Source organism: Chionomys nivalis, chromosome 3 (assembly GCF_950005125.1).
Source record: "Chionomys nivalis chromosome 3, mChiNiv1.1, whole genome shotgun sequence".
Classification (NCBI taxonomy): Eukaryota; Metazoa; Chordata; class Mammalia; order Rodentia; family Cricetidae; genus Chionomys; species Chionomys nivalis.
This window is the reverse complement of record NC_080088.1, coordinates 3,912,332-3,939,903: the sequence shown is the minus strand read 5'-3', so window position 1 is coordinate 3,939,903 and position 27,572 is coordinate 3,912,332. Positions and strand designations below refer to the sequence as shown.

General features: G+C 46.9%; 2 protein-coding genes across 3 annotated transcripts in view; one reads left to right on the top strand and one right to left on the bottom strand.

Moving 5' to 3' along the window:
* Positions 1-22,688: 22,688 nt before the first annotated feature.
* LOC130870866 (basic proline-rich protein-like) lies at positions 22,689-26,964 on the bottom strand. The gene is made up of 4 exons (XM_057763782.1): positions 26,946-26,964; positions 24,474-24,697; positions 23,591-24,376; positions 22,689-23,171 (listed from the first exon to the last, which is right to left on the bottom strand). Exons 1-4 carry the CDS (start codon positions 26,962-26,964, stop codon positions 22,689-22,691), a joined length of 1,512 nt encoding a protein of 503 aa, XP_057619765.1.
* Dyrk1a (dual specificity tyrosine phosphorylation regulated kinase 1A) overlaps positions 23,287-27,572 on the top strand; it is a 121,708-nt gene continuing 117,422 nt past the window's right edge. The window contains exon 1 of one of the 2 annotated variants that reach the window (XM_057764568.1): positions 23,287-24,123. The gene's annotated coding sequence lies outside the window, so the exon portion shown is untranslated. The remainder of the gene's footprint in view (positions 24,124-27,572) is intronic. The other variant, XM_057764569.1, reaches the window with a different exon arrangement.

The window sequence follows — 27,572 nt, the reverse complement described above, 5'->3', positions numbered from 1 at the left end:
GTGAACCTTTTCCATGTAAGAAAGAGAGGAAGAAAAGGCAGGGGAAAGAGACAGTATTGCTAGGTAGCTGGCCAGAATTAGTGCTTAGTCTTGTAACCAGCATCAATATTAAATAAGGTCAGAAAAGGAACGCTGTTAGCCGGGCGATGGTGGCGCACGCCTTTAATCCCAGCACTCGGGAGGCAGAGGCAGGCGGATCTCTGTGAGTTCGAGACCAGCCTGGTCTACAGAGCTAGTTCCAGGACAGGCTCCAAAGCCACAGAGAAACCCTGTCTCGAAAAACCAAAAAAAAAAAAAAAAAAAAAAAGAAAAGGAACGCTGTTAAAATTGCTATGGCACCGGCATGAGTGACTCTCTTCATGTCTTTAAAACTCACGTGAACACAGTATGGAATTGCTGAAGAGTCTGCCCTGGAGAGTAATATGATACAAACCAGGCTGTTCAGAACATCCCCAGAGAACCTTTACAGGCTTCCCTGTGTTGAAGGAGCTACGGGCTGCGTTCCTGCCACCCAGCTCCCGGCCACCTGGCTAGCTTATGCCCCAAAATAACGACACACAAATTGTATTCTTTTAAACACTGCTTGGCCCATTTCTATTAATGTGTGTAGCACCACGAGGTGTGCTTACCAGGAAGATTCTAGCCTACGTCCATCCTGGGTCGGAGCTTTACCTGTCTGCTCTGGAGAGGAAAGCGGCCTGGCGTCTGTCTGAGGCATCTTACCTCACTTCCTCTTCCTCCCAGCATTCTGTTCTGTTTACTCCACCCACCTATGTTCTAACCTATCAGGGCCAAGCAGTTTCTTTATTAATTAACCAATGACCTTCCTCCATCATTCCTGGGCAGAGGAAACCTTGGCACACAGAGACACTGGGTAGGAGGCGTGGGGTGGGGAGGAAGAGAAGGCACGGCCTGGTGGGACAGTGGCATGCCCAGAAGCACCCAGAAGCTCACAGGAGACCTGCAGGTTGCAAGAGCTGATGGGAACAGGGAAACCAGAGGAGTTTGCTTTGATCTTCAGCTCGTGGCGGTTGCTCAGAAGTCATAGAGAACAGGACAGGGAAGCTGCCTCCAAACACAACAGAAAAACCAGAGTGAAGAGTCACTTGTGACATCTGCCACTGGCCCAGGTCGGTCAGAAAGTATGAGAAAGCTCAGCTACATGCCAGGAGCCCCCGGAGATGCCCATAACCTCACCTCTTCAGTGATCCCAGCCGTTAGATTCTTTTTGTTTGTTTGAGACAGGGTCTCATGTAGCCTGTGCTGGTCTTGAACTTGCAGCACAGTTGTGGATGGCACTGAACTCCCAATTCTTGCCTACCCCTCCCAAGTGCTGGGACTACAGCTGTGGTAACTAGGCCAGACATGTGTGTTCCTTAACCCAGTGGTCTGTCCTGTGTGCTTCCGTGTCTCCACTCTTGCTCTGTTTAAGCAGCGTCTAAGCAGTAGAGGTCGTGTCTCCTGCCTGTCTTCCTTGCACCCACAAATATTGGGGCTCCCTGGAACTCATGCTGGGTTCTCCCTCTTTCTCTGTACACTTTATCTCCACAACTCCAAGACTCATTATAATTTTACCTTTGTGTGCACAACTTTGCTGTGGAATAATCCTCTTTTTTTTTTTTTTTTTTTTTTTTTTTTTGGTTTTTTGAGACAGGGTTTCTCTGTGGTTTTGGAGCCTGTCCTGGAACTAGCTCTTGTAGACCAGGCTGGTCTCGAACTCACAGAGATCCGCCTGCCTCTGCCTCCCGAGTGCTGGGATTAAAGGCGTGCACCACCACCGGAATAATCCTCTTCTACACTGTGAAGATTTGTCCCTTGGTTTGGTATAATAAAACACCAATTGGCCAGTAGCCAGGCAGGAAGTATAGGTGGGGCAACCAAACTAAGGATGATGGGAAGGAGAAGGGCAGAGTGAGTAGTTACCTACTAGACAGAGGGAGCCGGAGATAAATGTGCCATGCTAATAAAGGTACTGCCACATGGTGAGGCATAAAGAGAAATATGGGTTGATTTAAATGTATGAGTTAGCTAGTAATAAGCCTGAGCTATAAACCGAGCATTTATAAGCAATATTAAGTCTTCGAGTCAATTGTTTAGGAAGTCGTCACTGGATATTTGGGAACAGGCAGGCAGAGAGAAACGTCCAGCTACACACGGTGTTCCAGCATGGGGCTGGAATTTCCATGTGGAACCTGATAAAAGCTTAGAAAGGCACACCAGACACACAAGCATGGAGTCAGGCATGGCTTCTCAGCAGCTGCATTTTCTCTGGGTTGCAGAGACACAGTTCCTTTAAGAGACGACTTCCTGGAGGCTCTTTTCAGAGGCCCTGATAACAAACACTTAAATAGTGTTTATTTGCAGCGGGGGGCATATTACTTCATGGCAGCATGGACCTAGAAACTTCCCAGAGTTGAGGCAATAAACTGGCTCCCAGAGCTGACAGAACATGTACCTCTGTCAGGGACCAAGGAGTGATGGAGTCAGCCTCCCGAGCATCCATTTAGTCATGCCACGTAACAGTTTAAAGACTCACGTGGTCAGCATAAGATAGAGATAGGCAGTAAAGACAGATTCAGACAAAAAGAAAAAAGAAAAAAACAAACAAAGCAAAACTCTGAACAAGTCACAATGTGTTTAAAAATCTTTGTAAGTCTGGAAGAGAAAAGAAAGGGTAGAGAAAGCCCTTTAAAATAGAGTAAAAAAGATTATAATAACCACATAAAGATAGAAAAATATAGAGTTTGGATTATATATGTTATTGTATTGTCTTTAAAATTTTTGGCTGTTAAGAGACCTTGGATAAGGAAAACTGCTGTACTAAACCAACACACACACACATACACACACACACACACACACACACACACACACACACACACATATATATACAGAAGTTTCTGTCCTGCCTGATCTCACAGCCATTCAGTCCCAAATAAACATACAGAGGCCTATATAACTGTTTGGCCTATTGCTCAGGCTTATTACTAACTAACTCGTACAACTTAAATTAACCAATAATTCTTGTCTATGTTTAGCCATGTGGCTTGGTACCTTTTCTCAATGAGGCATTCTCATCTTGCTTCCTCTGTGTCTGGCTGGAGACTGTGTCTCTGCTATTCCTCTTCCCAGAATTCTGTTCTGGTTGCCCCACCTTTACTTCCCACCTGGGTACTGGCCAATCAGTGTTTTATTAAACCAAAACAAGTAACACATCTTTACAGTGTACAAGAACATTATCCCACAGCATACGTATTTTAAAATTTAAGTCAAACGATATGTTACTTTGGGGGAGAGGTTATGCTTTTGTTTCCACAGGAAATAAGAGGCTTTGAGTTTATTCTGAGTTAAGAAAACTCAGGTTTGATTGAGGAAGACCCTTCTGAAAAATTTCCAATGGGAACGGATGGCCCAGATGATCCAACCTTTCGAATGCCTTGATTTCAGTTTCCTCTGAGTTCTGCATACAGAATGGCTTCAAGGCTGTTGGCTGAAATGAACCAGTCTTACAGAATATTCCAGCCAGGCCTTGACCATAATCCTAAATTTTCCTAGGATCCACCAAAGACTCTCAGTGCCCCCAATCAGCAGGAAGAAGTCTACAGAACTATGCCCACATTCCCAAAATAATGGGTTATGGATGTTTGCCCTAATTTAGGGGGTTGATTAAAAATCGTTCTTGGTCACAGTAAAAAAAAAGAGCTAAACAAAAGAATTAAATTAAGAGATCTCTCCCTAAAAGAAGAAAAGGGAATATGATATAGAAATAGAATAAAAGGAATAGATTATTGAATCTAATCCAAAAAATAGCCATTAATATCAGGAAATTTTACATTGATATGGCTTTTAGTGTATTGATACAAAATTTAAAGTTATCTCCGTTATGATGTATGTATGTTTCTACTCTTGTTTAAGGCATGTGTTTATGTAGCTCATTAAAAATATAATATATAATTAAGAAATAAAGATTAATAGACATCTATAATAGCCAAACATATAGTCATGTTAGTTAGATTTTCTAGATGTACAGAAATATATTTCATATAGATAGGTAATCTTCAAACACTTCAAAGGTGTACATAATATGGCACTTAAAATGTTTTAATAACTTAGCCGGGTGGTGGTACCTTTAACTCCAGCACTTGGGAGGCATAGGCAGGTGGATCTCTGTGAGTTCGAGGCCAGCCTGGTCTACAAGAGCTAGTTCCAGGATGTGCTCCAAAGGCTACAGAGAAATCTTGTCTCAAAAAACAACAAAAAAAAGTATTAATAACTTAGAATTTCCTCAACAGTGAGGCACATCTGCTCCTGGCAGCACTGATTACTTCAAAGAGGTTGATGAGCACCAAAAAACTCCACATGGAGTTTGCTTTCTTTATGGTAAAAGCTAGCCATATGGGCAAAGAAACGGCTCTTTCCTTAATTGCTGACAGTTACTTTCCAACTGGGCCAGCAGAACACAAAATAAGTAGCTTCTGAACTTTGCCAAGACAAGGTAGGACAGTCATCCAGAATTCCCCACTTCACAGGAAAGTCTGTCAGGTATGCTAGACCTGTAGGCCAGAGTTGGATGCCCACCGTTGCAAAGGAACTTTGGGTGACTGTTCAGACAGTTTGAGGTCCCTGTGATTAGGTAACATTTCTCCCTCTGGGGTCTTTGGACTATATAGCTAGAGTTTTCCCTAGTTATGATAAAAAGGTAAATTAGAAGTAAAACTTTAGACTCACCAAAATAAGATAGATAATAGAGAGTATTTTCTCTAATTTTGCAAAATACAAAGAACTGTAATTTTTATTTGATAACTATTTGCTATATATAATCTTACGGTTTTAGAGTTAAAAACCTTCCTTTTAAAGTAGACAAAAAGGGGGAAATGCTGTGGGATAATCCGCTTGTACGCTGTAAAGATTTACCACTTGAATTGGTTTAATAAAACGCTGATTGGTGCCTTTAATCCCAGCACTGGAGATGCAAAGGCAGGCGGATCTCTGTGAGTTTGAGGCCAGCCTGGTCTACAGAGTGAGTTCCAGGACAAGCAGTGCTGTTACACAGAGAAACCCTGTCTTAAAAACAAAAAACAAACAAAAATGCTGATTGGCCAGTAGCCAGCAGGAAGTGTAGGTGGGAAACCAAACTAAGGATGACAGGAAGGAGAAGGGTGAAGTGAGGAGTTGCCAGCCAGGTGCAGAGGGAGCAGGAGATAAACATGCCATGTTAATAAAGCTACAGCCACGAGGCAAAGCATAAATAGGAATATAATTTAAATGTATGAGTTAACTAGTAATAAGTCTGAGCTCTTGGCCAAGTGTTTATAAATAATACTATGCCTCTGTGTGATGATTTAGAAGCTGTTACCGGGTTGGGAAGCAGACAGTCTGGACTAAAAGCTCTGTTTACACAACTCTGTTCAGATCTTCATTTAGACCAAGCTCAGAATATCCCAAACTGTGCTCCAAATAGTGACCAACCTGGAGGTCTCCCAGGGCAGGCACCCTCTTCCTTTTCACCCTCACCCCACGACAAGGCACCACCAAGTAATTGCTTTGTTTGTACAGCCATTCTGCGTTGGTTTCCTAATTTTCCATTTTGTGATAGAACACCAAAACCGACATCATTTACAAAAGGAAGGAGTTTGTTTTGGCTCCAGTTTCCAGAGGGTTAGAGTCCATCATGCAGGGACAGCGCAGCAGTGCATAGCAGGCATGGCAGCAGAAGCAGGAACCTCAAAGCTTTCCTCCAGCGACACGCCCCTTAAAAGGCCATCCCCTGAGCCTCCCCACACAGCGGCACCAGCTAGGAACCCAGTCACCTGTGCCCACGGGAGGCAGTCTCATCCAGACGGCTGTGCCATCTACTTAAACCCCACTGCCAGCACTCCAAGTAGTGGGCTTTTGTTTCTCTCCCAGTTTAATTATGATTGTTAGTTCATCCTCTTTTAGCATGTTGTACAGGGGGCTGAAGAGATAGGTCAGTGGGAAAGAGCACTTGCTCTTACGGAGGAGCTATGTTCAATTCCCAGCACCCACATGGCAGCTTATAACTGTCTATGACTCCTGTTCCAGGAGATCTGACCCCCTTACACAGTCATACATGCAGGCAAACACCAATGCACGTAAAATAAAAAATTAAATTAAAAAACAATAAAAAAGTGTATAGATGAAAAGCAAGCTAAGCCTTCCTCTTCCCTTGATACCTTAGCCGACCAGCCCACCCAGAAGCGGCTTCTCTTCCTGGCTGAGGCAACCTTCTAGGGGTAATCATAGAAATTGAACATTTTTGCTCATGTGTGGCATATACTCCGGGTTTTTTGTCACCCACTCTTTTCATAGAACGGCTGAGAATCATCCTGTACCAGTATATTGGTCTGTGGGATTCTGCCTTATTGGAGTTAACAAAGGTCATTGTATTTAAGGGTATACCAAAATTAGTTTAGTTTATATGTTTTATATATTGTTTATGCTTTCCAATCTTTTGTTGCTGTGAATAGTGCTGCAACAGGGTGTTGAAATAAGAGCGGCGGGGCTGCTGCGTCCCCAGCACCCGGCCGCCCACATGGCTAGCTTATGCCCCGAAATAATTACCCCGGAATTGTATTCTTTTAATCACTGCCTGACCCATTAGTTCCAGCCTCTTATTGGCTAGCTCTTACATATTGATCTAACCCATTTCTAATATTCTGTGTAATACCACGAGCTGGCTTACCAGGAAAGATCTTAACCTGTGTCTGTCTGGAGTGGGAGAATCATGGCGACTCACTGAATCTGCTTCTTTTTCCCAGCATTCTGTTCTGTTTACTCCACCCACCTAAGGGTTGGCCTATCAAATGGGCCTAGGCAGTTTCTTTATTAATTAACCAATGAAAGCAACAGATTAATACAAGACCCACCTCCATCAATGGGGTACACAGGCGATAAGCATATGTGACGACATGTATGGTGCTCAAGGCGTGTTAGCCTGCTCTGTGACAGACCCCTAGATAACTAACTTAAAAAAAGTTTGTTCCGGTTCATGCTCTCAATCCATGGTTGCTTGGCATGTTGTTTTAGACTTGTGTTGTCTGTTTGCCTTTTGGCAGGCGAGAGAGAGAGAGATCTTTGAGGCAGATATTGGGGTTCAACCTGAAGACCAGAAAAGTAAGGATCAGCCACTGCTTCTTACCTTGACCTCTGTCCAAAATGGTGATACTGCCTCCAGGAATCTCAGAATGAAACTGAGCCTGAGAGCTGTCTCCTCCCATTTTATAATCCTCTCTAGTTCTGGGCTTAAAGGCGTGCACCAGTGAGATTAAAGGCATGCACAACCTGGTTTCTACAGCAAACTAGTGTGGATGCTGGGATTAAAGGCGTGTGTCACCACTGCCTGGTCTGTAAGGCTGACCAGTGGGGCTGCTTTACTCTCTGATCTTCAGGCAAGCTTTATTTACTAAAATACAAATGAAGTATTTTCTTCAGAAGTATGTTTTCCCAATGACCTAGCTTCACCCACGAGCTTCTAGGTCTTAAAGGCTCTCCCACCTACCTGTTAAACCACAAACTGGATGGCAGCCCTATAACACCTGCACCTTTGAACACTGCAGAGCAAGGGACAGCAAGGTCCCTGCAGACACTGTCAGATTCTTCTTCTTCTTCTTCTTCTTCTTCTTCTTCTTCTTCTTCTTCTTCTCTTCTTCTTCTTCTTCTTCTTCTTCTTCTTCTTCTTCTTCTTCTTCTCCTTCTCCTTCTCCTTCTCCTTCTCCTTCTCCTTCTCCTTCTCCTTCTCCTTCTCCTTCTCCTTCTCCTTCTCCTTCAAGATTTATTATCTTGTGCTTATTTTTGTGTGTGTTTGTGTCCATTTAATGTGTTGATGGAGGCAAAAGAGTGTGTTGTTGGGTCCCCGAGACCTGGAGTTTCAAGCAGTTGCAAACCTCCTAATGTGGGGCGCTGGGCGTGGGACTCGGGTCCTCTACAAGAGTAATACAGGTTCTTGACTGCTGAGCCGCTGTCCCAGCACTGACATTTCCACATTTCATACATTACATTTTGTTGACTTTTCTTACGCAGTTCAGAATTTTATGCCAGATTTTGAAAGGTCTTCTCTACTCAAACTCTATTTTTTTTTTTTTTTTTTTTTTTTTGTTTTTCAAGACAGGGCTTCTCTGTGTAATAATGGCTCTGGCTGTCCTGGAACTCACGCTGTAAGACCAGGCTGGCCATGAATTCATAGAGATCTGCCTGCCTCTGTCTCCTGAGTGCTGGGATTAAAGGCATGTGCCACCACAGCCCAGCTCAAACTGTATTTTTAAATTTTTACATATTTTTCTTCCAATAATTATAAGGTTAAAATTTCACTTCCACATTATTTACTAATAAATAATTAACCTTGGTGTAAATCCAGCCTTCCTTGGGCTGTAACAGATAATCTGTTGGCCAACCCCCTCGCCTCCCATTGATTTCAAACATCTTGTTTTCAGGTACGAATGACTCTTACATCTACCCTGTTACATCTGACTTCCCATGGACTAATATCACGCTCTTCCTAAAATTCATTCACTTATCCACTCGTGTGTTCTGTGTGTGTGTGAGCATGTGTGTGAAAGCGCGCGCACGTGTGTGTGTGTATGTGTGTGTGTGTGTGTGTAGGTTTCTGCACCTGTGTGCCCGTGGGGGTCAGAAGAGGGCATCAAGCATCCTCCTCCATCCTCTCTGCCTCCTCCACTGTGGCAGGGTCTGTCCTTGGCCTGACTCTGCCCCACTCTGAGTTTGGGTTTCAGCATTTGAGGGGATGCAGACTCTGTTACCTGGGTGCTGGGATTCAGACTCCGGTTGACAGATGAGCTATCTCTCCAGCCCCCGGTGCTGCAGTTTTAACTCCTGTGGCTTCCCAACGTTCTTTAACATGTGGCACACAAACCTTAACAGCTGCCCCTTTTCTAGATTTTCTTGATTTTCGTAGTTGTAAATATTTGTTTACATCTAAACTTTTGACTTAGTTTAAGCTAAAAATTAGCTTTGGGCCATCTACCACATTAAACACATACTATATATACATAACTTTGTTGAAGATTTTTTATTTTTACGCTATTAAACCTACTTTTCCTAAATAGATTACAAACCTCTTGGTAACACTGAACATTTTATTTTGTAGAGCTTGCTCATTTCCTGGTGAACAGAGTTTATCATCACCTATTCTTCGGTTTCTAGAAGGCTAGCCTTTTCTCTGCTGAAGACTGCTGGTCCTTTTGTATTACCTAACCAGCTCACAAAATTTTCCCCTTCTTAAGGTAGCTCTACTGTTACTTATAATAACCCCATAAACCGGGCTGAGAAAATAGCTCAATCCATAAAGAGTTTGAGGGTCTGAGTTTAGATGTGGCCTAAAAGGCCCTACACCTGTAACCCCCCCACAGGGAGTCAGAAACAGGAGGGTCCTATCTACCTTTTAGCAGCAAATCCATGCTGTGACAGTGACCCCCACTGCCACCTCTGTCTCTGGCTTACTGGTGCCACTGTGGCTGTCCTCTGAAGATCCCACCATATCTTCAGGAAGTTTTATCTGGTGGGAGGAGAGGAAGGCCGGAAGCAGATGGCCACTTCTCTCAGACCACACTGAGAGCCGGTTTTACTTGGTTTTTAACAATTTCCTTGTCTTATGCGCTGGCCTCCAGCATGCAGCTCTCACCGTTTTTTGCAGTTCAGTGATGATCTTGTTCTTTCAGAAGCATCTGTTTTGTGCTCTGTATAGATCAGGTGCTGGCCTGAGTACTGAACTAAAACCATGGAGCTAAGGTGTGTGCCCTAAAAGGCCTTCTCTTCCTCCAACAAAGAGCCCGGAGATATTTGCTTTGATAGGGAATGAGGTCTCCCCAGGGAAGGACAGCAGTCATGAAATAACCATTGTGTTTAGGAAGCACAGCTTTTGGAAGCCTCAGCGAAGAAGGCAGAGGGGGCTGATGAAGGGATGGGAGTGCCAAAAGCAGAGGTTCAAATGCCGTCCCCAGTGTGGTCACCTGTCCTTTGAGCTTTTCAGCAAGCAAAGATACAACACTGAGTTTTATAGTCTCCCTGTGGGAGCAGGTCAAAGGACAGAGGAGTCAGGGAGGCTGGAAGGAGGGTTCCATGATTGATTTTATTCTCAGTTCAGTTTGGCTTTTTAGATGATGCACTTGACTTTTAAAAAGTCTTAAACATAAGTATTTATTATCTGGGACATGGGTTAGTGGCTCCCTCTGTCCAGCTCTCTTCTGTCTGTGTTACCCAATAAGGTGGGAGACACAATCATAACTGGAAAGAGCACTGGCCGCTCTCCCAGAAGACCTGGGTTCAGTTCCCAGCACACACATGTAACTCCAGTGGCAGGAGACCTAATGGCCTCTTCTGGCCTCTGAGGGCACATGTGGTGCACAGATGAATATGGAGGCGAAACACCCACACATGTGAAATAGAAATGAACGAACAAACAAAAGAAAAGTCTGGAAGTAAATCCAGATGTGGGACTGGACAGATGTGTTTGTTGTCCCTGGTGAGTTGGCTCTTGGACATTTCCTTTGTCTTCGAGTGTTATGCAGGGAGATTTTGGGCTGCTAGTTTTGCATTTTTAGCTCTGGAAGTTAACAATCAGAGGTCCTGTCCACTTAGAGGTCCTGTTTAGACCTCTCTGTCCAAAGAACAGCTTCCTTGTGTGTGTGTGTATGTGTATGTCTGTATGTGTGTGTATGTGCATGTGTATGTGTGTGTATGTGTGTGTGTATATACGTGCGTGTGTGTATGTGTGTGTGTTTGCGTGTGTGCGTGCATCATTTCTCATGAGCCATCTACCTTGGTTTTTCAGACATGGTCTGTTGCACGAAGTCTTTTTTTTTTTTTTTTTTTGGTTTTTCGAGACAGGGTTTCTCTGTGGCTGTGGAGCCTGTCCTGGAACTAGTTCTGTAGACCAGGCTGGTCTCGAACTCACAGAGATCCGCCTGCCTCTGCCTCCCAAGTGCTGGGATTAAAGGCGTGTGCCACCACCGCCCGGCCAAATGTCATTTTACTTATTTATTTATTTATTTATTTATTTATTTATTTATTTTTGGTTTTTTTTTTTTTTTTGAGACAGGGTTTCTCTGTGGTTTTGGAGCCTGTCCTGGAACTAGCTGTTGTAGACCAGGCTGGTCTCGAACTCACAGAGATCCGCCTGCCTCTGCCTCCCGAGTGCTGGGATTAAAGGCGTGTGCCACCATGCATGAAGTCTTAATAATAAAAACCCATAGTCAGATATTAGGGTGTGAACGCTGAGAGATCAGAGAAGCTATGCGGCCAGTTACTGGAGTTTTTACCTCTATGGAATCCTCAGACAGAAGGGGGTATCCTGTCTCTACAGTCCTCAGACTGAATGCCTTGAGCTCCTGTCTCCTCCCGCCTTATACTCCTCTCTCCGGCCACCACATCCCTTCCTATCTCTAACTCCCTAGTGCTGGCATTAAAGGCATATGACTCCCAAGTACTGGAATTAAAGGTGTGAGCCACCACCACCTGGCTCTGTTTCTCTTTTAGGCTGGATCAATTTTGTGTAACCCAGGTGGTCTTGAACTCACAGAGATCTATCTGCCTTTGTCTCCTCAGGGCTGGGATTAAAGGTGTGTGTCACCCTGGTATGGGAGGTCCTTCTGTCTATGTGTTGCTTTTATTGGTTAATGAATAAAGAACTGCTTTGAGCCTATGGCAGGGAAGAACAGAACTAGGTGGGGGAAAGCTAGGCTGTTTGCTGGGAGAAAGGAGGTGGAGTCAGAGAGAAGCCATGGATCTGCTGCCTGAAACAGACGCTGCGAACTTTAGCTGGTAAGCCGCAGCCATGTGATGATATATAGATTAATAGAAATGGGTTAAATTAATATAAGAGTTAGCCAATAAGAAGCTAGAGCTAATGTGCCAAGCAGTGATTTAATTAATACAGTTTCTGTGTGATTATTTCGGGTCTAAGCTAGCTGGGCAGTCAGCAACCAACAAGCGGCCTCCCTACAACACCACTCCTGCCTGGCCTCTATGGCTAACTAGTGGTTTAGCTCTGCACAGCCTCTGATCTCTAGGCAAGCTTTGTTTGTCAAATCACAAACAAAGTATCACCACCACCGTCTCTTGAATCTGGAACTCACTACTTAGGCTAGGCTGGCTGGCCTGTAGGCCCCTGGATCTGCCAGTCTCTGCCTCCCTAGTGCTGGGTGGGGTTCTAGCTGTACACCAATCTTTTTTGGGGCGTGCTGGAGATTGACTCAGACAACCACTTCATAGAGCCATCTCCCTAGCAGTGTAGTTTCCAAACTGGATACCAGCTGGCGTGAAGTTGCTAACCGGACGAGGACACTGGTTTGAGACATCAGGCTGCTCTAGAACTAAGTGGGTGTGTTGTGATCACCCACATCATTGTGGCTTTGCCCGGGAACTTGTTCCTCCGGGCATCGTTGACTAAGCTTTTCAGTATTAAAAACTCTGTCCAAGCTAAGCATAGCAACGCCATTTCCTGCTCCTATACAAATCGCTAGATGGCTTCAATCTTCAGTAGGACAGAGGAAATAGAAAAACTAAACTTGACAGTGGTGGTACATGCCATTAATCCCAGCACCCAGAAGGCAGAGGCAGGCGGATCTCTGTGAGTTCAAGGCCAGTCTGGTCTACAGAGTGAGCTCCAGGATAGCTAGGGCTGTTACACAAAGAAACCCTGTCTTGAAAAAGCAAGTAAGCAGCAAATAAATAAATAAACAAATAAAAGAAAAAAGAAAACTAGCATCTTTTACTGGTGGCCACATGCCTTTACCTCCAGCTCTCAGGAAGCAGAGCAGGCAGAGTTTGGTGAGTTTGACACTAGCTTGGGCATCATAGCAAGTTCCAGGCAAACCAAGACCACAACAGTGATATCCTGTCTCAAAATAAATAAATATATAAAAGCAAAATTCGCTGGATGGTGGTGGTGCACACCTTTAATCCCAGCACTTGGGAGGCTGAGGGAGGCAGATCTCTGAGTTCAAGGCCAGCCTGGTCTACAGAGGGAGTTTCAGGACAGCTAGGACTACACAGAGAGACCCTGTCTCAAAATAAATGAATGAATAAATATAAAATTTAAAGTAGGGCTAGTGGTGTAGTTCTGTGGCAGAGCGGGAGACACTGAGTTCAATCTCTACCCTAAGCAAACAACAATCCAAATCCACATGCACAGGCACATGCAAATACAAACCAGTTCTTATAGCATGCCAGATAGACCCTTCTGAGATAAAGATGAGAGCTCAGACTACACAGGCTGGAGATATGTGTAGTTCAGTGGCAGGGCTTATATGCTCAAGGTCCTGGGTTCAATTCCAGGTACTGGTGATGGAGGAAGGTCATTGGTTAAAAAATAAAGAAACTGCTTGGCCCTCATAGGTTGGAACATAGGTGGGTGGAGTAAACAGAACAGAATGCTGGGAGGAAGAGGAAGTGAGCTCAGATGTAGGGCAGCTCCTCTGAGAGACAGACACCATGCTCTCCTCTCCAGAGCAGACACCATGAAGCTCTGACCCAGGATGGACGTAGGCTAGAATCTTCCCGGTAAGCACACCTTGGGGTGCTACACACATGAATAGAAATGGGCCAAACAGTGTTTTTTTGGGGGGGGGGTTGGTTTTTTTTTTTTTTTTTTTTTTTTTTTTTTTTTCGGTTTTTCGAGACAGGGTTTCTCTGTAGCTTTGGTGCCTCTCCCGGAACTAGCTCTTGTAGACCAGGCTGGCCTCGAACTCCCAGAGATCCGCCTGCCTCTGCCTCCCGAGTGCTGGGATTAAAGGCGTGCACCACCACCGCCCGGCTTCCAAACAGTGTTTAAATGAATACAGTTTGTGTGTTGTTATTTTGGGGCATAAGCTAGCCAGCCGACCAGGAGCTGGGGCAGCAGGAACACAGCCCGCAGCTCCCACTTCATACTGGAAGAAAAAGATTTGTAAAAACAACATAGTAAGGAAATGCCATCGCTACAGCATGGAATTGAAGCAAACTAGGGAAAAGTTTGAAAGAGTCGAGACAAAACGGCACTGATGAGATAATGAGCTTTTGGGCACTGTCACCGTTTTGCAATCTGAACCTCTCACCTAACTATGAATTTCCAATTGATGATTTGTCAGCTTCATTTGGGCATTTCCCTTCAACCTGATAATTTGGGGACACTGTTACTTAGATCTTATGCTAGCTAGCTTTATGTCAGCTTGTCATAAACTAAAGTTATCTGAGAGGAGGGAACCTCTATTAAGAAAATGCCTCCATAAGACTGGGCATAGGCAAGCTTGTAGGGCATTTTCAAAATTAATGATTGATGGGGGAGGGGGAAGGGCCCAACCCGTTGTGGGTGGTGTCATCCCTGGACTGGTGGTGGTCATAGGTTCTATAAAGCAAGTCGAGTAAGCCATGGAGGAGCAAACCAGTAAGCAGCACCCTCCATGGCCTCTACATCAGCTCCTGCCTCCAGGTTCCTGCCCTCTTTGAGTTCCTGTCCTGACTTCCTCTGTGATCAACAGTGCTATGGATGTGTAAGGTGAATAAACTCTTTCCTTCTCAACTTGCTCTTTGGTCATGGTGTTTTGTTGCAGCAATAGAAACCCTAACTGAAGTTGGTACCAGGAGTCGGGTGTTGCTGTGACAGACCTGACCATGTTTCTGGGAGGGTTGTGGACGGACTTTGAAGATTCGGGCTAGAAAAGCCACTGACTGAGTGTTGAGAGCACAATGGGATGTTCTGGATGAGCTTGGAAGACCAGAATGTTGAAAGCAGTGCAAGATGGGGGCCTGGCTTGTGGAGTTTCCGAGGGAAGTGAAAAGACTCTGTCAGGGTTGTCTGCTATTTTGAATTTAGATTCTGTCATTCTGGCCAGCTGGGGCTGAAGAGTCAGCGTGGTTAACAAGAGACCAGAACGAGTGAAGTAAAATCTTTGCATCACTAGGGGACAATTGATGCCGTTTAGCTGGAGCTAAGATCATGTGGTGATTAAGGAGGAACCAGCATCTGTCTGAGGTGAAGTCTTCTGGGAAGTGTTCCCTCAGAGTCAGCACACAGAAGCTGTAGTTGAGAAGTGGACAAGGTTGTGCCTCATGCTAACAGCTGAACTTGGTGAGGTGAGAGTCACCCAGGTGAGCTGGGTGGTGGTGGAGAACACCTTTAATCTCAGCACTCAGGAATGCAGAGGTGGTCGGGTCTCTGTGAGTTTGAGGCCAGCCTGGTCTACAGAGTGAGTTCCAGGATAGCCAGAGATGCACAGAGAAACCCGTCTTGAAAAACCCAAACTAGGGCGGGATGGGGGGGGGGGGTATGGCAAAAACCATGCCACCAGGTGGTGCTGGTTTTGCAGGGGTCATGGAGAGTAACTGAGGTTCGGAACCCTGAGAGACCAGGAGAGGCTCCGCAGTGCAGTTGTAGTGGAAGATTCACCAGCTGGAGATGGCAGTGTCGTGGGATGCCCACCAAGGACAGCGGCAGCAGAGACAGCTAGAACTAGAGGCTAAGCGTGTGCGCTGCAGAGGGCAGAGCCGGAAAAGTGACCCGAGCTCCTTGGAGGAGCCCAGAAGACTGTAAGTGGATTCCAGGTAATTGGACATTGAGTTTCTTACACCATTGAAGTTCGGTTTTGTTTTGATCTGGTAGCAACTGTGTGTTGTAATAAGAGCAGCGGGGCTGCGTCCCTGGCACCCGGCCGCCCACATGGCTAGCTTATGCCCCGAAATAATTACACGGAAACTGTATTCTTTTAATCACTGCCTGGCCCATTAGCTCCAGCCTCTTATTGGCTAGCTCTTACATATTGATCTAACCCATTTCTAATATTCTGTGTAGCCCCACGAGCTGGCTTACCAGGGAGGATCTTAACCTGCGTCTGTCTGGAGTGGGAGAATCATGGCGACTCTCTGACTCAGCTTCTTTCTCCCAGCATTCCGTTCTGTTTACTCCACCCACCTAAAGGCTGGCCAATCAAATGGGCCAAGGCAGTTTCTTTATTAGCCATCCTCCATCATTTCCCCTTTTTCTGTTTAAACAAAAAAGAAAGGCTTTTATTTTAACATAGTAAGATTACATATAACAAAACAGTTATCAAACAAGAATTACAGTTACAATATTTATATTTATTTTATCTTTTATCATAACTAAGGAAAACTATAACTATAACTAACAATTCTTTAACTCCATCAAAGACTCCAGAAGGATATAATATTACCTAAGCGAACAAGAGATCCAAAACTCTAGAAATGACAGAGACATCTCACTGCCTGGACAGTCACCCAAAGTTCTTTTGTACTGTTGGGGCATCCATCTTCAACCTTCAGGCCCATAGTATCCAGCAGACATTTTCATCAAGCAGGAAATTTCAAAGACAGTTTAGTCACTTTTTGCTGTGTCCTGCAGAATGTCTCGCAGACTCTTTTAGGAGTCAGGAACCCCGAAAAGCCATCTCACCTTTAGGCAAGTTCAGTAGTCCTCTTTGCGGGTTCTTTGTGTCCTGTTTATGCATCAGTCCAGGCAAGAGCAGTTTCTTGCCCAAATGGCTATCAAACTCCATAAGGAGCCTCTTTGATGCCCATCTTCCTCTTGAAGTAGATTGGTGCTGCCAGGAGCAGACGTGTCTCATTGTCATGAAAAGCCCTAAGTTATTAAAATATTTTAAATGCCATGTTCTGTAGTCTTTGAAAGATATGAAGAATGCCTATCCAAAATATATCTATGCACACCTTGAAAATCTAACTAATATGACTACAAGCTTGACTATTATTGATGATTATTCATTAACAACCTATATTTCCTAATTATACATTACATTTTTAAATAAACTACACAATCACAATACCTTAATAAAGATCAGAAATACATATAACAAAATTGACCTTAAATTTCTATCAATAAGGCAAAATTTATGCCTATGCAAATTATTCATACCTATATCATTTCCCCCTTTAAATGTAAAAGAACATTTATAAACAATATTTGGGAATATGGGCGCAGTTTCGGCGCAAATGAATGTAGACAGATTATATAGATATATACAGCTTTAATAAGGAAATAAACTTACAGGACCACAGGTTCCCGCGGTGTACCGGAAAAGCGGAGCAAAAGAAAAGGGGGCTGCTGGGCTCACGCCCGGCAGATTTATCCGTAAACATTAGCCCGAGGCGAACACGCCCCCAATGGGTGGGGCTATGTCCCTACAACTGTGCGCTGGTTCTTCCCTCTTGATGTGAGAAGGTATTAACTTAGTTTTGATTTTGTTTCATTTTGTTTTTTTTTAGACAGGGTTTCTCTGTGCAACAGCCTTGGTTGTCCTGGAACTCTATTTGTAGACCAGACTGGTCTCAAACTCACAGAGATCCGCCTGCCTCTGCTACCGAGTGCTGGGATTAAAGGCGTGCACCACCACACCTGCCTAATTTTGTTTTTTACAGGAGCTCACAGTGGAAAGACTTTGCACTTTTAAAAGAGATTTTGGATTCATTAAAGAGATTGGATATTTTAAAGAGGCTGAATTTTTAATGTGTTTGAATGTGTAAGACTGCAGTTATAATTAATATAAATAATGTGAGATCTTGGGGACAGATGAGAAAGGAAAGGCTGTGGCTTACAGTGATGTGTTTGTGTGTCAAGTTGATAAGGATAAGGGGTCAGGTGTGTTGGATGGTTGTGTGTTTACTTGACACAAGCTAGAGTCATCTCCGAGGAAGCAACTCAAGAAAAAAAGCAAGCCAGTAAGCAACACTCCTCCATGGTCTCTGCGTCAGCTCCTGCCTCCAGGTTCCAGCCCTGCTAGAGTTCCTGTCCTGACTTCCGTTGCTGATGAACAGTGCTGGGGAAGAGTCAGCCAAATGAACCTTTTCCTCCCCAAGCTGCTTTCGTCATGGTGTTTTGTTGCAGCCATAGAACCCCTAAGACAGGTGTGAATCAGTATGGGTACTGCATTTCTTCCTAAGTGTTGCCTAAATCACAGCACGGTTTCAGGATGCTCTCAAACAATGGGGACCATGTGTGTTGTAGAGAGATTTTTCTTTGGGCTGCCAGCTCACATAAAAATGACACGGAGTCTTTTTTTTTTGTTGTTTTTTTTGTTTTTCGAGACAGGGTTTCTCTGTGGTTTTGGAGCCTGTCCTGGAACTAGCTCTTGTCTCGAACTCACAGAGATCCGCCTGCCTCTGCCTCCCAAGTGCTGGGATTAAAGGCGTGCGCCACCACCGCCCGGCTAAATATTTATTTATTTATTATGTATACAATATTCTGTCTGCATGTATGTCTGCAGGCCAGAAGAGGGCACCAGACCTCATTACAGATGGTTGTGAGCCACCATGTGGTTGCTGGGAATTGAACTCAGGACCTTTGGAAGAGCAGGCAATGCTCTTAACCACTGAGCCATCTCTCCAGCCCCTACACCGAGTCTTGAAATTAATTATGGAATCTCGACCTTAGCTTAGGTTTGTTTTTAATTAACTCTTATAACTTAGCCCATTTTTATTAATCTATGTGCTGCCACATGGCTTGTGGTTTTTACCTTTCTTGCATGTCCTGCTTCCTCTCTGTGTCCTCTGGTGTCTCTCCAGCACCTAGATTCACCTCCTCTCCTTCTCTTTTGGCCCAGAAGTCCCACCTAACTTCTTCCTGTCTAGCTATTGGCCAGTCAGCTCTGTATGAAACCAATCAGAAGGTGACTTGGCAAAGACACATCTTCACAGTGTACAAAAAGATTATTCTATAACAGTATGTCAACCTAACAATTTCATATTTTTTAAATATTAAGAAAAATTTAACTTATTATTAGAGTAGACTGTGTGTGTGTGTTTGTACACGAGAAAGCTTGTGTGCAGGGCGTGCATGCGTGGTGCCCATGTGGAGGTCTGGAGACAACTTTCGGGGGACTACTCTCACCTTCCTCCTTATTGAGGCACACTCTCGTCCTTGCTGAAACTTGAAAATAAATTGTTAATAATAATTCGTGAAATAATCTTGACAAACACACCTATAGGATGAGAAGGTACTGAATGCTGCTTTCAAGAAAGACAAGGGCGCTGTTTGACCATATTTTGGCATAAAGCAGTTGAATTCCATGAGCAACTGTAAGATGCTGGCCAAGCACTTTGTATGGGACCACGGTTGAGAGAAGCAGCGAGAAGTCTGGGAAGACTTACCTTGGCTTATGTTATGTACGCTGTCTCTATGATATAAGAGCGGAGGTAGACGCAGAGAAATGGCTGTCTTGCTGCATGCCTGGTTTTGATATCCTTGATGTGGCCTAACCACAAGCGCTCTCATTTCTTTCAAACCCTAATTTTTGGCAGCAGAGAAGTCAATAAAAAGATGGTCCCTCACTCCACCTCCCTGAGTAGACACCAGATATTCACAGAGGACAGATATCCAATAAACACATTGTGTGGGGATGACACTGTGAGTTTGGTTGCAGTTGCTTAAAGGAGCGTGGGTGAGAGATTATTTACTGGAGAAGCCTAGGTCATTTAGCAGTCAGTGGCTACACCATTGAAGAGAGTGCCTCCTCTTCTCCCAGCCACCTTTATCGCCAGCCCGTAGGTCCTCAGGGAGCTAAATCAAAACACACAAACAAACAAAACCAAAAAGAATTTTTATGAGTAATAAAGAAGGAAGGTCAGGGCGTGTGTGGTGTGAGCACTCACCCATGTTTTCCTAGGAAACCTGAGAGAGATGGGCTACTGTGAAGACAACAGGAGGGGACCTCTCTGGGTGATCCTGTAACCGTCCTGGGAGGAGGAAGTGCGGTTTCCCCCTGGCTGCGGGGAGGAGGAAGTGCAGTTTCCCCCTGGCTGCGGGGACTGCTGAAACAATTCACCCCGTGGAGCTGGAATTTCCCCAGGAGCTGCACGCTGGGAGGAGAAAAGGTCTTGGTGCCAGCCAGAAGAGGAACTTGGCTGTGAGAGACTTCGCCCCTTTGTCTGACAACTTGTCTGAGCTCAGAGGCTGCCCATGGAGGCATCGCACTCTGCAGGGACTGCCTAACCATTCCTCCCTCTTGCCCTCTATCTAAATCTAGACTTTGGGCCAACACAGTCTGGGGTGCGGTCACTGGACCCCTCTGTTCTCTTTCCCAGTGTGGCTACGCTGAATATATCTCCATGCTCTGTCCCTATTATTTGTCTCCTTAATAAAGCATGAGGATTGTAAGAGCCCGGGTTTTGACCCAGTCGCTCTAGGAACAACTTCTGTGAGTCAATTTTACGGCGCTGCTCTTTCATAGTGTTAAATTGCCTTAAATGACCACACACTTTTATCTTTTGTTTTAGGACCTCAGATGCAGAGAACTATTAACTTCTTAGTTCCTAGCATATTATCAAGGTCAGTTTCCATAAGGCCTTCATCTTGCTTTAATTTGTTTTAGTATTTTATATACATGGATGGCTTTAAAATTAGAATAATATGCATTAAAGTTTCCAGAAGGTGCTCCCTCAGTCCCGAATCTGTAAGGATGGAAGCCTGCTGGACGGCAGGACCTGAGCTGTACAGGGCTGAATTCGGAATTGTTCCCCTTCTCACCTTGCATGAGGGGCAGAGATGGGATTAGAACATGAGTTCACTTGTCCTTGGAATATTTGGTTTAGCTCCCAGCAGGATTCCATCGACGCAGTCTAATAGGCTTAAAATAGGGCACCGCCATGATGTGGGGGTGAAGGGATGTGGGGCAGCCAGGAGATACCTTGTTAGCTCCCCAGCAAGTTCTCACCAAAGAGGTGCAGACTAAATAGCAGGGGTACATCATTCCACAGTTGTGAACGTTAGAAGCCCACAGGCGAGGTGCAAACTGAGCCCCCTCTCCCTCTTGCAAGGCTGGGAGGGAGAATCTGTTGAGGCCTCTTGCTGGGGCCCCGCAGCCCCAGAAGTTCCTTGTGCCGGAATTTTCTGGTCCTTGTCAGTGGTTTGTTGTGTCTGTCTCTAGGTCTAGCTTATTATAAGGAAGGACATTGGTCCTTTCAAATCTGGGTCTGACCCAAAGAGCTCATTTTTTGACTTGATCTCTGTGTAGATTCTTTCTCCAAATACACACTATGGTGTGGTGGGAACCCGGGGTTTGCAAATGTCCTCACCCCGATGTGACATCACTCATCACCCGTCTTCTCTTTGTAGGACGGGATGCTGTAGAATGAGCTGGATGGCAGTGGACTTAAGAGTCTGGGCTTGTCTTTGCTGTCCCAGGCTCTCAGATAAAACCAGAGGTCTAATTTCTCCAGTCAACACTAGACTGGCACTTATTCCAGAGGCCACCGTGTCCTACCCTTGCCAATAGCGATAATTCGGAGGCCACTTTTTTTTTTGTTTTTTGTTTTTTTTTTTTTTTTTTGGTTTTTCGAGACAGGGTTTCTCTGTAGCTTTGGTGCCTGTCCCAGAACTAGCTCTTGTAGACCAGGCTGGCCTCGAACTCCCAGAGATCCGCCTGCCTCTGCATCCCGAGTGCTGGGATTAAAGGCGTGCGCCACCACCGCCCGGCTCGTAGGCCACTTTTTAGGTGATGTTCATGTCAAACATTGAATAGCATTCCATTCTGGCAGGACAATTCATTGACTGATATCAGACAAGGTTGTGTTGGGTGGGGAGAGGGTGCCCCTCCCAGATGTGGGGACCAACACTTCCTAATCCTGCCTCACTCTGAACACCTTCTAGCTTGACCTGACTGACAATTTCTTGAGGCATTGTCATAGTTGGCCAAGGTAATCCATAGATTAAGCAGGTTCCCTCCTTTACGAACCATAAACATTTGATGGGAATTTAGTTTTTAGTGTTGTGTTGGAAAAGAAACTCTGGCCAGTGGAGTGAGGAGCCTGGAGGTAGGGCTGGGGGTGGGGGGGGGAGCTGGGGCAAGCTTGTGTTTGGGAAGAATCAGGTGCTAAATTCTGTGAAGGGGACACTAGGCCACTTCCTCTTTCTTGATTAATTATGTTGACTGTGGACTTTAATTACATCAACAGTGCAAATTTGCAAATGTAGCCGAAAGAACTTTTTGATATCCCACAACTTTTTGATATCCCGGGCAGTTTAAAGCAAGCTATTTTCCTTTCCGAACCCTAATTTACTTTAGCATTAGTGTACCAACGGTGTACTAACTGTAGGATGTTTGTTGGAAATCATGTAAAGCAAGTGTTTCCTAGGGCCACACTGCACAGAGTAGAGTATTTATCGGTGTTCTTACATTTGTTTATAAGACTGCACCTATTGCAATTGTTGCAAACAGCTTAAGCAAAACGTCAACATAAATATGGCATACATCAAGTTTAGAAATCAATCCAGTGATTTTTGCTACGCAACAGTGTATACACACACGGGCCTATATCTTAATGTATATACCCTTTCAGGCCATTAAGGCCGTTATTTCAGAATAGGTACAAAATACAAATTGAGCCAGTGGCTGTCTACTAATTACAAAGTAGCCAGCACAGCAGACTTCGGTGTCAATGGCCGGAGAGCACACCCAGCGGTATTCAGCTAAGCGGAAGAATGAATAAAAAGGCAGAATTCCAGTAAGACTCGACGGTTAAGGCCAAGTGGGCAAATTAAGAATCAGGAAACCGAGGTGGCTTATGACAAGCAAGGACCAAAAAAAAAAGGCCTGATGTTGGTCCAGGCTGGGCATTCCGATGGAGAAGCCGGGGGAACCGGCGCCCGGGAGCGTGCCCAGCCTGGAAAGTTTTTGCGCGGTCGGCGCGGCTCGGGCGCGGTCACGGTCTGATCAAGGTGGCGGCCGCGCGCCCGCAGCCGGGGCCGGAATTCCGGAGGTGAGCCGAGCCGAGCCGAGCCGAGCGCGGGGGTGGCCGCTGCCCGAGCTCGTCGCGGACCGCCGCGGGCCGGCTCGGGCGAGGGGCTCGCGACCGCGGACTCGGCGAGGCGCGGGGCGGGCGGCCTCCCGTTCCCTCCCTCCCGGGCCGGCGCGGGAGGGGCTGGTCGCGGGCTCGCGCCGCGGGCGCGCGCGCCGGCCGGGCCGCAGTCGGCGTGGGAGCGAGCGCGGGGGCGGGGCGGGGCGGCCGCGGGGCGGCAGGCGCTCGCTCGCTCGCGCACCCGCGCACCGGCAGGCCACCGCCTCGCCCCCGTCCCTTCCCTTCCCTTCCCTCCTCTCCCCTCCCCCGAGCGAATCACGCGCCCTCCTCTGACACTCGTAGCGGGCCCGAGCTCCGAATTTATCCTTCACGTGACCTGAGGGGGGTTGGGTGGTTGGCTGGGGGACGGAGGAGAGAGGGGAAGGAGGGAACGGAATCTGCCGTTGCCCGGGCAACAGGCCCCGCCCGCCGGCTTGGGGCCGGGGGGGCGGGAGGAGGACGTCAGCACGTCAGCCGGGGTTTTGCGTTTTGATTGACAGTTGCTATAGCGACCGGGTCGGTCCGTCGCCATTTTGTTGGTTGGTTTTTTTTTAAACCCTTTCGCTTCCCGCCCGAATAATAATAAAAAGCCCCATTGGAGTGAGGCGGGGGTGGCGGCGGCAACCGCGGCGGGGGGATCCGGGGAGACTGCTGCCGTCGCCGCTGCCGATCGCGGCCCGGGTCGGGCTGAGAGAGCGGGCTCCCCGAGCGGGGGTGCGAGCGCCGCCGCCGCCGCCGCTTCTGCTGCTGTTCCTGCTGCTGCTGTGGGTGCCGCTGCCGCCGCCGCCGCCGCCGGCGAGCGGGCGGGACCGGTGTGAGTGTGAGGGAGCGTGTGCGAGGGCGAGTGTGCGCGCGGTGAGTGTGCGCGAGTGTCTGTGCGGGATCGGGGGCGGGCGGTCCGGGCTCTCCTGGCGGAGCCGCCGCCGCCGCTCGGGCCCCGGCGCTCCTCGCTGCGCAGCTTCGGAGCGCGCGCCATTTTGTGAGATTTACAAAAATCCTCGTCGAGAAGAAGCGGCCGGCAGCGGCCGCCGCTCGGCGCCCGGCCCCGCCGCCGGCACTCGGGGGCCCGGGGACTGCGGTATTTGCCGGGGAGGGGCTGTCGCCTCCCCGGCCGCGGGCGCCGCCGGCCCCGCCGGCCGGCCGGGACCCTGAGCCAGCGCGGCTGCGGAGCGGAGCCGGGGACGCCGGGGGCGGAGAGAGGCGGCCGGGGCGGCGCTGGCTGCGGAGGCCGCGGCGGGAGCGCGGCGCGGCGCGGGAGCCGAGGCTGAGACTCACCGGAGGGAGCGGCGCAAGCGCCCCGCCATCGTCCCGGTGAGTGTCCGCCCCGCCCGGCGCGGCCCTGCGCGGCGCGGCCCGGCCCTGCGCGCGGCTTCCCGGGGCCCTGCGAGCGGAGCTCGCCAGGCCTCTCGCGGAGGGAGGGAGGGACCTGCCATCTTAGGAGCGGGAGGGCGGCCCGGGGCCTGCCACCGCGGGAGGGAGCCCGGGCAAGGCCGGGTCCCCGAGGAAAGTTGCGGCGGGTGGGACCCGCGGCCTCGGGCCCGGCCGGCGCCAGACCTCCACTGGCCTCCCGGGCGCAGGGGAGGAGGCTGTCTTCCTCCTCCTCCTCTTCCTCCTCATCCTCTTCCCCCAGCTCCTCCCTCGTCCCTCCTCTCGGTCCCCACCGGCGTGCGGAACGTCGGGGTTCTAGGCAAGGACAATGTACGGGTTAAGAAAATGGGGCTGGCAGCCGGGAGGCGAGGACGCAGGGCCGGGCCGGCCGGCGAAGGTCGGCGAGCCTGCGGTCTGCGAGGCCCTGTGGGCCCGCGCTCGGGCCTGGAGACCCGGGGTGCTCGGAAGTCGGGCGGGGAGCGCGGGCCTTCCTGGCCACCCGAGGGCCCGGGGTGACCTGCTTAGGTGCGGGAGGAGACACGAATTAGAATGGATACCTGTGTATCGCAACAAAACTTCACCGGGCTATTTATAGGCACAGACCCATTCAAGCCCCAGAGGCATCAGAGCGGCTGAATATCAGCTCTTAGCCAAAGGCCCCTCCCTACCCCGAAATAGTTAAAAAACGGCAGCATTTGTGAGTCGGTGACTCCGACGACCTGCCTGTCTTTTGCCCAGCCCTAGATTCTAAGAATCCTGTCATCGAGGTGCAGCATCGTTTGCTTCTTGAGTTCTGCCAGATCGCCAGAAAATGTACCTTGTAACAGTGTTTGCACACTCAAAGATTAGTGCCAGGCCTTCTTAACTAGTTTTATGTATTCTCTTGCTTAACCTACCAATAGGAAATGTTACCCATTTTACAGATGAGCAGACTGAGCCTAGAGGAGGGCAGTGATTAGTTCCAAGGTCACACAGTCAGGTCTGTGGGAGGCAGATGTCAATTGTCAGCCTGGGCTTCTGATCCCCAGCCTGTGACTTCTTAGGTACTGTGTGATGACTCAGGGCTCTAACCTACAGACTGGGTACAGGTTTTGGTGGAGTTAATTTAGGGTTGCAGAAGGGCAGTCAGAGAGAGCACTCTTAATGAAACCTGTCATCCCCCCCCCCCCAGCAAACTAGTCAGCTTTTGGGTGGAAGAATGGAAGAGTTGAAAAACACTGGTGCATTCTGTTTCTCACATTGAATTGTAATTACAACATAGAGTTCTATTTTTGTATGTTAAGTCATAAAGTTTGTTGTAAAGTTATTTTGTCTTTCTTACCTTGATTTCTATTTTGATCCTTTTGGACTTTGCATATTAAATAACTGATAGGTACTTTGGTTTGAGATTGTCAGTAATGTAGTGGAATTACTTTACTTTTTCTTAAGTTTCTCTTTTTAATCATTCTTAAAGAATTGCATTTCCAGATAGGCTGTACATGGGAGACAGGAACTCGGATTTCACTGGTTAAGAGTTCAGAGGAGTAGTGGTTAGGGAAGTTTATTTGGTTCTAGTGACTGAATTTTCAGGGTCCATGTCTTAAGGAAACCTGGCCTTCAGAGCCTTTGCCTTGGCATGGCGGTGGTGTCCATGGGAGCTGTCCAAACAGAGTTAGACTTCAGGCCTTGCCAGAAAGTTAAAAGACTCTTGTCAGCATCCACACCAAGTTCTCTTGTAAAAATGGCTACAGAAAGTTCATAGTTACCTCAGAGACAGATAAGCTCAGAAATTCTTCTAGAAGGCTCTTTCCTGTGTCTGTAAGGACACCTATGTCTTATGACTGGTGGATGGTGAAGAGATTGGTATCTTTCAAGGAATAGCATTGAGTGAATGGTAATTGTTAGTAAGGGTAGGGAATTGACTAAGTGATCCAGTGAGAGCTTTCTGAAGACATTTTGGTGTGTGACCTATTAAAAATTTAACCTTAACCTTTACTGTGTTCTCTGGATTGAGAAAATAATAGTCAAGAGAACATGGATAGTCAAAAGACCCTTGGCTAGAAAATCTCCCTTGAAATGTGTCCCTACTTTTCCTTATGGCTTCCTGTATCTGTGACCTAGAGATGAGGGTGAAGACTGGCAAGTGCAACAATGTATTCAAGGAGCTGCCTCTGTGCAGTGCTGAGAAAGTAAAGACACCTTGTTACAGATGTGACATGCCCAGAACTCCATGTGCACATGTACTCTGTGTTACTTTAAACCTGTTCTTTTTAATAGCACAGAATGTAAATCACATGGAGATGTTACAGGGCCTAGTCTATTGCAGGAAGACAGCCTGGGTGGGACTTTGGGTAACTTTCGTACTGCATGGCATGACAAGTAAGACTCAGGGTGGCTTGATTTGTGACTTTCTTGGTGCTTGTGATCAGATGTGTGTGAATTTGTCATTTTCCTCCTGTCTCAGAGAGCTCTTACTTTGTACCTGCAGTCAGTGCCCCTCCTCCCAGCAACGTCCCCCCCACCTCTTGAGAGAGAGCTTGACCTCCAAACCAGCAACCACCGTGAGCTTCCAGAAAGTCTCTGGCAAGAGCTTGGCTCTGTGCTTGCCCTTATTAGTCCTGATAATTTTGTGGTATTCCTAAGCAGTAACTTGGCCCCAGCTGTCTACTTGCCTTTGAGTACTTGTCTATTTTTCCCATTTGTACTTGTCTATTTTCATTTTAGAAGCAAAACACTTGCTTGGAAATATCAGTCAGGGTCACCTGAGGCTTGACAGCATGCTTTACCTGTCACAGCAAGCTGCATTACCAGAATAGTAGTGTGTGCAGTGGGTGTGCCTTCAGGAGACTGGGACCCTGTGTTGTCCTGGCCACTTGGCAGTATTTGATGGCTAGACAGCCTGTGGTAATTCATAACCCAATGCTTGCACAATTTGGGATTACAAAATATAAAGATTAAAATTGGTGTTTAATTACTTGAAAAAAAAATCATTATTTCAAGTTACCTAAAGTTTCTCCTTTGTTGTCCCTAAACGAAGGAATCTTGAAATCTTGTCTCCTGTCAACTCTGTCGTGTTAGGTTAGAGTGTCAAGTCTGTTGTTGGGTGTGTGAGAGTTGAAGGCAGCTTTCACACGACTAAAGTGGACGTTTATATTAGAAAATGTAGACAAGTCTCAGTTTTAAATTTTGGTTTTATTTTGGTATATTAAAGCAAAATGATGGTAATACATTGTATTTATATAAAACAGCTATGCTTTTTAAAGTTATACTTTGGCTTTGAAATTGTTCCTTGAGAATCCTCCAAGGAGTTACAGTTCTTGATTGAGAATGAAACCTTACATTGAATATCTTAACTGCCTTGTTGCCACCAAGACACTTTTCGTTGATGAAGAACCACATTGGGTTCTTGGCAG